This window comes from Eupeodes corollae, chromosome X (genome assembly GCF_945859685.1).
Source record: "Eupeodes corollae chromosome X, idEupCoro1.1, whole genome shotgun sequence".
Classification (NCBI taxonomy): domain Eukaryota; kingdom Metazoa; phylum Arthropoda; class Insecta; order Diptera; family Syrphidae; genus Eupeodes; species Eupeodes corollae.
In genome coordinates, this window is record NC_079150.1 from 5923501 (window position 1) to 5937687 (window position 14187).

The window sequence follows — 14187 nt, forward strand, 5'->3', positions numbered from 1 at the left end:
AAAAAATAAATTTATAGAAACAAATTAAACTAAAAAGAATTAAAGTCGACTTTTATTACACATGGAGTGATGAAGATTTCATTTTTTTTTTTTTGGTTAGGTACTCAGTTCACGGGTAATTCTATATTTAAGGTCACATGAGGTTTCCTTCCTAAATTTTGGCCACTTTGGGAAAATTTTGAAAAAAAAAACTTAAAATGGGAATTTAAATCTGTAGTGCACTAGAACCTTCAAGGCTATATATTAAAATAATCCAAAAAACTTCACATGAACGAAATTAATTTAAACATTTTTCAAGATTATACGTTTTTCTACAGTCTACAATGTTTCCTTATTGCTTGAAGGAATATTTTCGAGTTAGTGGTTCTCCTGCAAGGTTACCCTTGTTATACAACTGTTATGGAGTAAATAATATAAATACGTAAAATGTAAATTTATCAGTAAAAAATTTTAAGCTTCTAATGAAACTATTGCTGCAAAAAACGTAATGAAATTAAGTTGAACTAGAAAAGTTATTCATTTTGACAAAATAACATTACATAATAGGAACAAAATTAAAAAAAAGAACTATTACCTAACTAATGCCCATAAGGCTTGGACTTTTGGTATATTTGTCTATTTGGTAGTATTATTTGTTTGTTTTTTTTTTTTTTTGATAAATAACATTCGATATTGCACTTCTGACAGCTATTCTTTTTTTTGTTGGTGTATTATTAACTTATTAATTAACATTAAAGACATCCATTGCCCCAACAACCACACCAAGGAATCTTTCCCCCCGTGTGCGAACTAACTGAGATCTTTCGACGCTGAGATCGCATGCTTAAGCTTGTTGAAGAGTCCCGTGATGAGGCTAAACTTCCACTATTACGTTCGGATAGTGATGTACCTGTTTCTTGGTTGCTATCTTGATGACGATGATGGTGATGATGATGGTTACGATGATGTCCGTTGCCTACTGTGCTACTACTAAGGCGAGAACCTACACCAGCACCTGATGTAGGATGACCACTTCCTCCGCCTACTGCCACTGATGAAACCGTGCCTTCGGAATGTCGTCTTGAACATTTGAAGCGTGTTGTTTGATGATTCGGAGAAGAAGGTATTGCTGCAGCTGCCAGTACATTGTCTTGGCTACTATTTACAATGCTATTGGCGATACTTATACAACGCGTTTCAGCTAAAACTGACTCCTGACTTAGCTTCCGATTGTGATGATGATGATGGTGGTGATGATGATGATGGCCATTGTGATGTAGAGTTGAACTCCCACCACTATTAACTGATAACACTGAATTTGTATTTATACCAACACGACGCCTGTTGGAATGTGGTGAATTTGGGGTGCTATTAGCATGCTGCTTTAAACTAATAATTATCGATGGCATCATATTGTCAATTTTATCAACAGAAACAGCTGTCGAAGTTGGTTGCTGTAGCTCTTGTTTCAAAGGCTGGAGTTGCTCTTCACTATTCTCACCAAGCTTATCTTCGTTACATAGAATTGAAACCCGTCTCGATGTTTTTCGTTTTGTAGCCTCTGAACCTGAGGAACTCTGCAATTTAAAAATTCACTTGAAAATAAAAATTCTAAAGTAATTAAGAAATTAATTGGGTTGAAAGCAACACAAATTTTGAATTATTAAATTATATTGAATAAGTACTGGCGTTTCTTAATTGAGCTTAACTTACAACTTATGAGCTGCAAATGTGTATCTTAATCAAGAGCAATACAAATTATATTTTGGAAGCATCACGGAACTCCACTTTAAAAGTTCTCACTCTTAAAAACTTCAGAAAAAAAGTTTTTAAATCCTGCGCACATTTTCCCTTATTCCCGACTACTTTTTAAATCGCATGTATTTCGTGAAACTCGAAACATGAATATTTCCAAAAAATAATGTCTATTTTTAAACAGGTTCTATTATATGAAACTATTATGGATCAATTAAAATTATTGATTAGCTTACTACAAGAAACTATTTCCGTCATTATAATATCAAAAGATTTGTATTTTAATGTTTTTGTTCCGCATAATTAACTACGATCATTTTTTGATGAACAAAACTTGTACGATATCTCGTGAATAAATTAAGGTATTGACTTCAAAATAATTTCATTCTGTGATAAATTTTCCAGGAAAATTCGATCTGTATTTGTTTATAAAAAAATGCTACTGAAATTGATTAAAATTGGTTTTGGACTAAAAATCGCGTTAACAAACTAGATTTTGAAATCATCATGCAAAATATTATTAGCAATTTTTAGTTTATTTTAAGAACAATTTAGCTGACACCATTTTCAACAAAAGACGAAAACCTAAAAACCTTTTAAGCAAGACTAATCCACAGACGGGATAGTCTCTTTTTAAAAAATCAATCATAATTAGGATTTCAAAACGATGTAACACAAAGCGGTATATCGTGCACAAATACAAACAAATGTATTTGTTCTTTAGTAATAATATTTCTATCATTTTGTTCGTGTGGTTTCAATTTCAAATATAAAAAGGATTCTAATACAGAAGTATTATTATAAGAGGACGGTCTTGTTCAGTTCCTAGGAGGCTTTGTTAAAGCAGAAGCACAACGTTTAAAGTTGTTCTGTTGAAATAATGAATCACCTTCGAATCAAATATGATACTGATTCCGTTATGGAATTTACTTACTGAACTTTACTACTACAAAATTATGAATAAACTTTGGAAACGGGAAGCTTTAGTAAAATAATGTCACATTAGATTCTTTGAACTATACCTGTCAAAAACGGTCTTTATATGTGCCACATATTCCCCTGAATGAGAGATGTATTGATTTTTTTAAAACGTATTTAGTAAAAAGTTCAGCAAGAGTGTTCTTCTGTTTAAAAACACAGGCACTTTTTGAAGCCATTTGATTAGCTGATCTGAGACCATAATTTTTTTAACTTTGAAGTTATCATGATATAGCATGAATGAAATATTAAATAAAAAATTGCAATATTATATTTAATTATATCAAAACTTAGACTTTGAACGATTTTGATTTCGATATGAAATGAAAATGAAAATCTACGAACTTAAACAAATTGGGTGTGTCATATTTTTAAACTTTAAAAAGCAAAAATTATAATCAAAAAGAGGATACATTTTAATTGAAAGAAGATATCTTTCAAATTCCAAAGAGTTGTATCTTTTGTTGTACCGTTGTTTTGTAAAATTGATACAACGATACAAAAGACTTGCCCTGGTTATACGAAAACTCAATTTTAGCGCCCTGATTTATCTAAATTAAAAAGGGAAAATAGCATCTATATAAATTATCTTATATTGCTTTTAACATGTATACCTCAATAAAGAATATATCCTACCTCATAGCTGTTAATTTCGTTTAGACTGCTTTCGAGGAAAAGCTTTCCCTTGACAACATCATCTAAACTCATCTCAGGAAGTTGTTGCTGTTTATTCGAATGTTTAGCGGTTTCATTTGTATTAATGCAATTAACATCAGTACCATCAAAGGAACGAGTAGTTTGTGCAGCAATGCTGCCATCGTCTTTTTGCCTTGAAAATATTCTTCGTTTGATAGGAGCTATTGCAGCCATGGACGTTGTTGATAAATCTGGACTGCTTATTGCTAAAACTGGATTCAAACCAGCGTCTTTTTGGTCAAGCTTTCGCAACATAAAACTCTCATGCAGAAATCTATCGTCTTCGCCGGCTGTTTGGACTGAAACTGGAGCAACTGAATATGATTTATGTGACGGAGATGGAGGCGGTGATGGAGATTGCGCTGGTAATGGTGAAGGCGTTACAACTTCTAACGTTGGCGAAGCCGGTAGCATAAATTGCTTATGCGGCGCAATTGCTTTACTGATTGGGTATACAATCTCACCACTATCAGCCAAAGATTGGTTAAGCCTGTCAAAACCCAAATATATTAGATTCGTTGGAAACGGTGCCATAGGTGTGGGCAATTGTGGTGGCGACGGACTATTTACATCTCGGTCCGTTTTGCCGCCATCACTTCTTGACGAAATGCCCACACCTGTTTGGTTTTTATTATTATTCTTGGCTAACGGTATTATAACTGGGTTTGTTCCATTATAGCTTAATAATAAATTCATTTCAGAACGATAAGGCTTACGGTTCTTGTAATTGGGATCTTTGGATAAATTGCTGTCTGGGCCACATACCGACGGGAAAGTTTGGGTATGCGTTGTAGTTGTGTGCGATGGGGTTGATGCTGCACTAAAGCTAGTTGTAGTCGTTAAATTTAGGCTATCAGTGGAAAGTTTTTCTTGGGATTTGCTTTTTTCCAGCTGCAATTTTAAGATATCCTCAGAAATCGTTCCAATTTCATTTAGAATCTGCTCTAAATTTACTGAATTCTATATAATACAAATTCAAATTAAATAAATTATCATGAATAATGAAACACTTTACTTGCTTACTTTAGAACTTTCAGTCGCCATCGCTAGGCTCTGCTCAGAGGAATGAGTTTTTTTTTGTGCTGTTGCATATATAGGTTCATTATTTGACTGCTTAACTGCTGAATAAGGCGGCACCAATACCGATGACAGTGAAAGACCAGGTATGGATTGGAGGTAATAAGGACTAGGTAAAGCATTCTCAACATACAAATCAGGCGGGTCGCAATTCTGATGCAAACGCTCTAGGCATTGTACCGGTGGGGAAATTGACTTTGATGTTAATGGTGATGATGCTTCTGTCACCATATTGGAACACAATGCAGTATCCAATTTTAAACGTGGCTTGATGGGTGAAAAAAAGTGCTTAAGATTTTTGTAAGCACTGCCGTCAGTGTGTGTTGAACTTTCATGGGTAGAAGGGGGGTGATTAACTTGTGATAGTGAAAAAGTTGCCGAAGTTGAATTCGATGATGCGCTAGAATGACTGGATGACTGAAATTTACGCTGAAGAAACGGCGATTGAATATTATAGTCCCAGCCATTTGTTTGAATTAAACTATCACCAGTATTTGTTAAAGCGTTTGTCTCTGTAGTACAATCTAATGAAAAATTAAAAAAAAAAAACAAATGATAATTACATGATACTTAGATTGATCTAGAACCGGAGATAAACTCACTTATGGTTGTTCCCATATGCTCTTGCACGATATTCTCAAAATACGAGAGCGGAGGCACTATGGATTGCAGATCATTTAACTGATTTGCCACCATTTCAATTGGAGTCACAGGCCTAAGAGGTGCTAAGCTTGGTAAAGACATTGCTCCAAGACATTGCGATGGAGATAGTCTTGCACCATCAATTTCGATAAAATTTTCGTCATAATAAAAACTCGGATGTGCCTGTTTTTGTTGCGCCTCATTATGATTCAGTTCTCCAATTGGCATCTGAATGAGATTTCCATCACTATTGCTTAGATTTTCTTCAGAAACAATCGATAAATGATCAAAATTCACGTGTAATATATCCCGGGGGTTTCCAACGGGCTTGCATTCATTTGGGTCTAAAGATGATAGTTTCGTCGTTTGCGCTGCCGCTACCAATGGAGGTGCCGATGAGGAGTTCCTTTGTTCGCTAAAAGATTCCCTTCTTGAGGAAGACTCTTCAAGAGAATAATTATCGTACTTAAGGTGCCGTGCTGTAAAAGGAGATAAACTATGACGTTGTTGTCTACCGCCACAATCATGTAATTCTTCTAAACATTCTTCATTGATATCTGCGTCTCCCCTGCACGTATCACATGAATCAGAGTCCTTGCATAGGAAACAAAAATATAAACATTCAGTGAATTTTTTATATTTTACTCATCTAACCTCACTATTACTCTCACTTTGACCATGCTCACTATTGCTATCGTGTAAATATTTATTGGCTTTAAAACGTTTATTTAAACGATCGTATTCGTCACGTAACGACCAGATTTCTCTTCTAAGTTGTTCGTTTTCGCGACGTAGTTTTCTTATGTCTGACTGGCCTGCAATGAGAAATAATAGTATACAATGTAAAAAAAATTAAAAAAAAAATTAATTTTTGTATTTTTAAAATTCATCGAAAACCTTACTTAAAAGAATATACTTTCGTTCTACGTTTACGCTTGCACTAAAACCATGATTTTTAGCTCAATTCTTAGTAAACAAGTATAGCTTATAAAAATTACGTTTAAAAGAAATGTCCTTATATCTTACCACGCTCTACTTCTGCGTTAATGTTTATAGTTCTTAATCTCAGCTCTTCATTCTCATATATCATTCCACGCGAGGATTTCCGGTCTAACCTAGATCATAAAACTTTAATTAATACATTTTTATATGAATTGTATTATAAAACAACTTCAAAGCATTTAATCTAAAATAGGAGTCAATTAATCTAATAAATAAATGGAATAAATAATGGTAGGGATTTTTAAACATACAACCACTCAAAATATTTTTGCTACCTATATTATACCAAAGACATAGGAGGAGGAGAATGAGGAACGGGAGAGCGCGTCTGAAAGCTAGTGTCGATTAGTAAGTTTTGAATTCCTCAATAATGCAATGTGTGGAAAAGACATGGTGTGGTAAGTTATTCAATATTCGTAAAGTACACCTAAACAACGAATCTCTACACTTGAAGTTCGGATCGAGGGTTTTCTAATGAGCATTTATGGATATGCTGAATTTAATAATCTGTTAAAATAACAGTAAGTTAGATGCAGAGGCACCAGTCTAAAGATGGTACATAGCTCTAGCTTAAAACGAATATAATAGTCCAGTCAATTAACGAAAAAAATTGCCCTCGCCTCAAAGAAACTAAGGGATGTCCCACATAAAAGTCCCCAAGAATCCAACGTGTGCTCTACCAGCAGTTAAGACAAACATGGAGTTTGTTAAAGTTTTATCTCAAAAACTATTTGTCGTATCAAAATTTTTTGTTCCATAAAATTAAAGCTCATTAAATTTTATTCAAAAAAGCTTGCATGAATTTTGTCGTGAAGAGAAACATACGTTTTTTTTCGGGTTTATCTTGAAAACTATTTGTCGTATCAAAAAATAATCTTCTAGAAAATTAAAGCTTATTATTCTGAAAGAAAAAAAAATATTAAATTATAAATTACTCCATACACATTAAAGGTTTTTCTTATCATTAGGTTTATTTTTTCAAAAATAAAACAACATCATTTTCTAGAAGAACTAATTTTATAATAGATATTCATAGCACAATCGAACTTGAACCAAATAATTGAATGGCTCATATATTATTAAATACCTTTATATCTTTCTCATTTCTTTTCATTAAGTATTGCATTAAGAATTAATTATAAAAAAAAACATATAAGTTAATTAAAAAAAAAAGCATTTAATGCTTCTTATTCAATTTTTTTACTTGATGAGAATTAAGTTTTTTTCGACTTCTTCAAGTGAATTAATTGCCCTGAATTCTCTAAATCAAAATCTTCTTCATCGCTTGCGATATGATCAGCATTCAAGCATTCACCATGGCTAGAATAACATATGCTTTTCTATAGCCACAACTGGATCCACATCCTGTTTTGCATATACAAAAAAATTAGATTTAAAATATCATTGGGCGGAAACATGTCCTCAGTTGTGACTGACACAAGTTGATTATTCTCCAGCTTACATCCCCAACTTTCAGCTGATAATTGGTTTCCCATCCAAAGTTGTGCTTGGTGGTATACCCTATACGAATGTTGTTTTGCTGCTACTTCAGCTCGTGGTAGTGCAGTAATATCTGGTTTCATATTGGTAACAGCTTTCATGTACATGTGATACCGATTTGTATTAAAGGATGTAGAGTACATTTGCATCATTTTCTATAGCTTTGTGAATATTAGCAACACTTTGAAACTCTGCAGGGTACATTTTAAATAAATTAATTGATTCTATTTTTCCTTTGCGGTATGATGCCGAGGTTTTGTGACATCCACTGAACCTGTGCAAGAATAGAATGCTTTTGAATAAATCTTCATTTTGCAAAACTTTACTTGAATAAAGTTTCCTTCCAACGTTGACATGGCTTGGCTTGATAAAAACCACACAGCTGTCCAAAATCGGTCAGTCTATCTCATAGGACAGTAATCGTCTTGAAAAGGTTTTTAATTTCATCTGGTTTCATCACAGAAGGCAGTTTTCGGAACACGCGTTCACATTCTCAAAATCTTAATTTTTTAATCCGCCATCTGATTTATGAAATGTTTCCAAAGGAAGTTATCGAAGTTCTCCAGTTGATTTAGGTAGTTTTTTCATCTTTTGCATTCGTGCGTTCGTCGGTTTCTTTTCCTATGGAAGTAGATGCAGCGATGCATCGTATCCCGCCTAAAAATGCATACCTTATTTTTTTTAGGAAATTTAATAAGCTTTATTTTCAATATTTTATAAACTATAAGCGATACGAAAAATTCATATAAGTTTTTTTTATAAAACTTAATGAGCTTTAATTTTGTTGAACGTAAACGTTGATTTTGTGGATAAACGTGAAAACTTAAACTAACTCAATGTTTCTCTTAACTGCCGCTAGAGCTCACATTGGATTCTTGGGGACATATTTTGGGTCATCACGAGACATCCCTTACTGAATGTGCCAAGTTTTAAAACTGGTGAATTTTTTTGAGGCAAAAACCTTTATTAACTGGACTCGATGGTTGATGGGTGGGTATTGATGATCTGGGTTTTTATTATTCAGTCGCACCTGGTAAATTTCTTGAATTTTCTTTAAACTCAGCTAGCTAAAGTTTTACAATGAAGCTCATAAAGCTGTTTGTTGTTTGTACGCTGAAAAACTACAACTTCCATCAACATTAAAAATATGATACGTCTATGATGTTGCATCCTATTTGAATTAATTTCTTGAGCTTTAATTTATTGAGTTTCTATGAAAAATCCGTATCGTACACAATGGAATTAATATTATGACAAGTACAGCGCAACCATCAAATGCACCTATAACAACTTTCCATAAATATATAATCAGCTTTCCGGAAACTTAGAGAACTCCAACTGTAATTTGCATTTGACATTTTGATATAAAATAAAAATAATATTATTGCATCGCTTAAAAGAAAATATTTTCCACCAATAAACATTTAGACTAATTCTTTAAATTTCATTGAATCTTCTTGGAAATTATTCGCTTTGTGTTCAAAAATAAACACATTTCAATTTGAATATTCAACATTCAACAATAAATAACTTACAAGTTGGTACCAGAACACCAATGGACAACAATTGAATTATTTATATTTTAAAACAAATTCAATTTGCGATAAAATAATATACAAATATAAAAGAAAAGAAACAATACTGAAAGTAACCTATGACAAGTTTTTTTTAAATTTAAATAAGTATAATTACAAATTTGGAAAGACTATCTTGCATTTTCAATTTCCCTGTGTTATTGATCGCCTACGCAAAGACACAAATTTATAAAACATATAAAGCTGTCATCTTAAGTTCTATCAAGTTAGGGTACAAGAATTCTAGTGAAACACGAAACAAAAAATGAATCTTAAATCTACAAATAAGCATAATAAGTTATTTGTATAAAGACTTTTGAAAACAAATTATTATTTTGCACGAGTTTGTTTGATGTCAATAACAAATTTGCTGTCAATCTTACGACGAACCGAAAAAAAAGCAAAAAACGCAGTGAAATTCATATTATGTAATATTGAACTGAAAATATATTTTTTATGATTTTGGATTGTCCAAAACCGTATGCATAATTACTTGAGAGATCCTGCCTTTTGGCCAGATATTTTACCAGAACCCTTCCTCTGTGTATAATTTTGATCACGTTTAGAACTCTTCATATGAATTAAGTTAATAATTACATTTATCAATACAACATCACATAGTTTGAAAAAAATTGTTAATTAAGTATCGTATTTCATGTGCCAGTTTCCAATTGCTTTTGTTTTGCTGACAATAATTCGACAGTCAATGCCATTTGATAATATTTCACAAATTAGCTTTGTTGACTTAATTTTTTTTTTTTTTTTATTTTTAATAAGAAACACTTTTTTATTTTCAATATTTCTGTGGATGAGAAAATATCAACTAAATTCTTTTGCTTATTTTCATCGCTCAAAGCCACAAACATTTGTTGTGCGCCAAAATTGCCTGTTGCCATCATAGCTACATAGTTTGCTACCTCTACGTCACGCTAGTCGGTTGTTGAGGACGTGAAGTGTCCGAGAGGAGACGACAATAAACACCGCGCTCCACCGATACTTTGGAAAACAACGAATTTTGTTTGGTCGTTTAAGAAATATTAAAATAAAATATTCTAACAAAAAAATTTTAATATTTTTTGATTACATTAATTTTTTGGAAGCGATTCCACGAATTTTTTTACTTAAATTGACTTCCCCTAAGTGAGGAGGAATATTTATGTACTTAAGTGAATTATTATAGGCAAAAACATAAATATTTTATTTTATTTGCTTGGAATATGCAATAAATCATAAAACTAGGTAATAATATTAATTTCGAAGAATAAGGTATAGTTAATTTGAGAATATATTGTTTAATTATTTCGCAATCTAGAACTCTTCTGAAATTGAGTTCAATTTTCATTCTGAATTGGCGACATATTGGCTTCTGGGTTTGAATTCGTAATCAAAACATGAAGCACTCGCGCATTCTTATATCCATCAACCTTTTTAAAAATTAAACTCAAACAGCTTGAATCAATTTTTTTAAATTTCTCCACGTTTAAAGGTCCCTTAAATCTGCGTGTCTTCGTGTGCATGTACGTATACGTGCTTTAAAACGTTTGGAGTTTTCAGCCATATCTGAAGAACCAGGAGAGAAATCGAGTTCAAATAAATTGTGTTTTAGAGGTAATAACAACAAAAGATAGGACTTTGAATAAAATGAGTGGGGGTGTTTTTAATATAGCAATTTTAAAAAAAAAGTGAAAAGTAAATATTTGTCAACTTCAATAAATTGGTAAAAAATTATTTTTGACTCTGACACTGCCCCAAACTGATTTATCCAACATAAAGCTTGCTGTTAACATTTGGTAAAATTGTTAAAAATATTGAATTGACATTTTTTTTAAGAATAAAAACATTCACAAAATTCTTCTAAAATTTAGAATTCCATTTGAATATCTCAAGAATGAACCTTGTTTTTTAAACTCATTATATTCTATTCAAAATTTTGTAGTTAACATTAGACATTTTGTAGAAAAGTAGAAAAAGATATTCAAATCAAACTTATTTTATAATATGTAAAATATTGTTGTTGCCATTTAGTTCAAGATTTAGAAAAATCCAATCGTGAACTGATAAACATCTGTTTTCGACTTAAGTGTTTTAAGAACAAGAAAATTTGAAAATTGTTGCCAGTGGTAGATAGCCTATTTATTGAGAAAGGCTATAGACCTTCACGCTGTAAGACTAATACGAGCGGAGCACCAATAAAAAGAGTTTTTGAGAGCTTCTACTGCTTGCGTTGCGGAAGAGGTTTAAGTTTTGCTAAACAAATATATGAAAAATATGTCAATTTAAAAAAGCAAACCAGCAAAATAATGATTTATATCAATAGCATCGCGTCGTTGATCAATCGGCTGGTGCAGCCGCTCGGCGCGGCGCGCGGTTGCTACAATTAATTCTACGAAATACCTACCATTCCGCGCGGTTCAGAAGAGTGGTTGGCTCCCTACGGAAATATTGTGCTCAGCGAACTATTTATAAAAAATATTTGTCAAAAATTCAACGCTCTTAAAAAAATGTTTGGATTAATATGTTGCAGTTCAGTAATTTTTTATATAGATACCTTAAGTTGATTTTCTAGCATTTTATTTGTCTTAGGTTTTTGGTTTTGTAGAATTTTAAGGTAATTATTTTTGTATTCTATTATTCTATAGTGTAAGTAATAATTAAATAATTAACTTTTAATAACTTAAGTTTATTATTTAATTTATAAGTTTTGATATTATTTCTTTGGTGCTTCGTTTCTGTTAATTTGTTTTGTTTTTCAATAAAATTTTTCAAATATATTTTCTTTTAGTTTACTATTTTCATTTAATAATATTAAATTTCCTAGATTTTTGATAATGTAGTAATTTAAAGTAATTCTTTAATTGTGGATAAGCGATTAGTTTAGTTTTTGTTAATTTGTTTTGCTTTTGAATACTTTTTATCATATTTCAAAGGCTGGAGATATTATATCCAAACAGGTGAGAGATGGGAAAGGACGGCGAATAGAAATTTATATTAAATATAGTTTACTATACTTTATATATCATGACAATTATTAAATTCAAAACTAGAACAAAATTAAAATAATATAAAGATTAATTAGATTCAATTTTGTGATTGAATGAATAAATAAAGTCTATTATAATAATAAACTAAAACAAAATAATAATTACAACAATAATAATAATAACAATAAATATAATAATACAAAATTAAAGCGGGGAAACCGATATGAATTATTGAAGGGAAATAAAGTCCAAATTTAGACAAGAAATAAAAGATTTGAAAATAAATCAAAGCGATTTATTTAGGAAATACAACAGAAATTTGTCCTGGAAAAAGACAGAAATGCGTAAAATGGTTTCATATCGGGTAGGGGTAGGTCATTTTAATTAAAACATTAAAATGCTTCTACGTCATTGTTAGGAAGGATTTTGAAATGCACTGCTTTTAGGCAGTGCTATCTTAGGTCAAATTATTCATGAATTGCTTACGAAAGAAAATAAGTTCTTTATTTAAATTGTTTCCTTTTTTTGAAAATAACATTTAAAAACGTTTCGTTAACCATTACAATTTGACACATGTTCATAGATCCAAATTCTCTATCTTAAAAATATAAACGAAGAAGTAATGTAAAAGATATAAAGATAGAAGATAAAAAGTAAAGTAGATAAAAACTATCATATATGCAGTTTTGTTTATGTACACATTTTTACTTAGTTTTTTTCAATTCCAGGATCCTGGGTTCTGCCTCTTACGTGGAATTTACAAATTTTAAAAGCGTAATTCTTGTCATAAAAAGTGCTTCTCAAATTCGGATTCGGCATACAAACTAAGTAAGTTCCCTCCATCCCATCCGAAATGGTTGAGAGTTGTAAGTCGCTAGGCCCTTTGTCTTTATACGGACTGTTGCGCCACCTTATGAATTTATTTATTTACATAAAGTACCCGTGGTATGATAGTTAGTGCTTCTATGAAAAATTAATTTTTTGCCTCAAAATAACACTCTTCTTTTACTGAAAAATATATATAAGCACTACTTGGGATCTCAAAAAATGGAATTTTTATTTTATGTATAAAAATATACCCATGTTTGATTGATGGAGAAGAAAGTGTGGGTCTGCATCTAAGGAACTTAAACCCTCCCGACGACGCACGGCAAAACAACCTCGGCTCTTGGCTTTCAAGTACCCGTGGTATGATAGTTAGTGCGTTAGACCCTCATGCCAGAGGTCTTGGGTTCGATCCCTGCCTATGATATCTCAAGTTTTTTGCCTCTTGCGAGGAATTCACAAATCCTCTAAGAGTAATGCTTTTCATGAAAAATACTTTCTCAAATTAGCCGTTCGGATTCGGTTTTAAACTTTAGGTCCCATTAGGTTGCGAGTTGTAAGTCACTAGGCCCTAGTTCTCAACAGACTGTTGCGCTGCGCTACCCAATTTATTTATTCACATACACATTAAATATGGATTTATAAAAATGTGAAATGATTACCTACATTTTTTTTCATTTGCATAAAATAATTTGAAAATATTTCGGCATGCTGTAACGCTTATTATTATTTGAACTGATCTTGTTACCAATTTTTTATTATCTACTTTACCCTGTTAGATAATATAGGTATGTAAATGTATGTACTCGTTACTGTTTTTACTTATAGGAACTATATTGCAAATTTGCATTCGTAAAAATGTCGAACTCGATATTTTATTCAAACATGACAACAAATGGTAGAAAAGTCGAAAAGCGATTCTGTTCGCCTGTCCTCAATTTTGTATTTCTTACTTTGACTTCTTTCAATAACAGAAAAAGTATTTTTGTATTGCACCAGAGGAGTAGCCCCCATAGAACCATTGATTCGTTACATTTTTTTTAATTTCAATGTTTTATTCTGCACAAGCTCTTAAATTGTCTCAATAATATTACAATGACATTTTTGATTTTTAAAAATAAATTGATTTTGTTTTTAGAAATTCTATATCTCGAAATTTAAAACTTAAATTAATACGC

General features: G+C 31.6%; 1 protein-coding gene across 8 annotated transcripts in view; it reads right to left on the reverse strand.

The window, feature by feature from the left end:
• LOC129953368 (uncharacterized) overlaps positions 1–14187 on the reverse strand; it is a 27376-nt gene continuing 13189 nt past the window's right edge. For 7 of the 8 annotated variants that reach the window (XM_056066508.1, XM_056066504.1, XM_056066507.1 and 4 more), the window contains 6 exons: positions 6154–6242; positions 5782–5942; positions 5088–5721; positions 4432–5009; positions 3349–4368; positions 1–1556 (listed from right to left, as the gene is read on the reverse strand). In XM_056066508.1, coding sequence (XP_055922483.1) covers positions 732–1556; positions 3349–4368; positions 4432–5009; positions 5088–5721; positions 5782–5942; positions 6154–6217 — 3282 coding nt within the window. In that variant the 5' untranslated portion in view covers positions 6218–6242 and the 3' untranslated portion in view covers positions 1–731. Of the gene's footprint in view, positions 1557–3348; positions 4369–4431; positions 5010–5087; positions 5722–5781; positions 5943–6153; positions 6243–9696; positions 10031–14187 lie in introns of those variants that run through there. The other variant, XM_056066500.1, reaches the window with a different exon arrangement.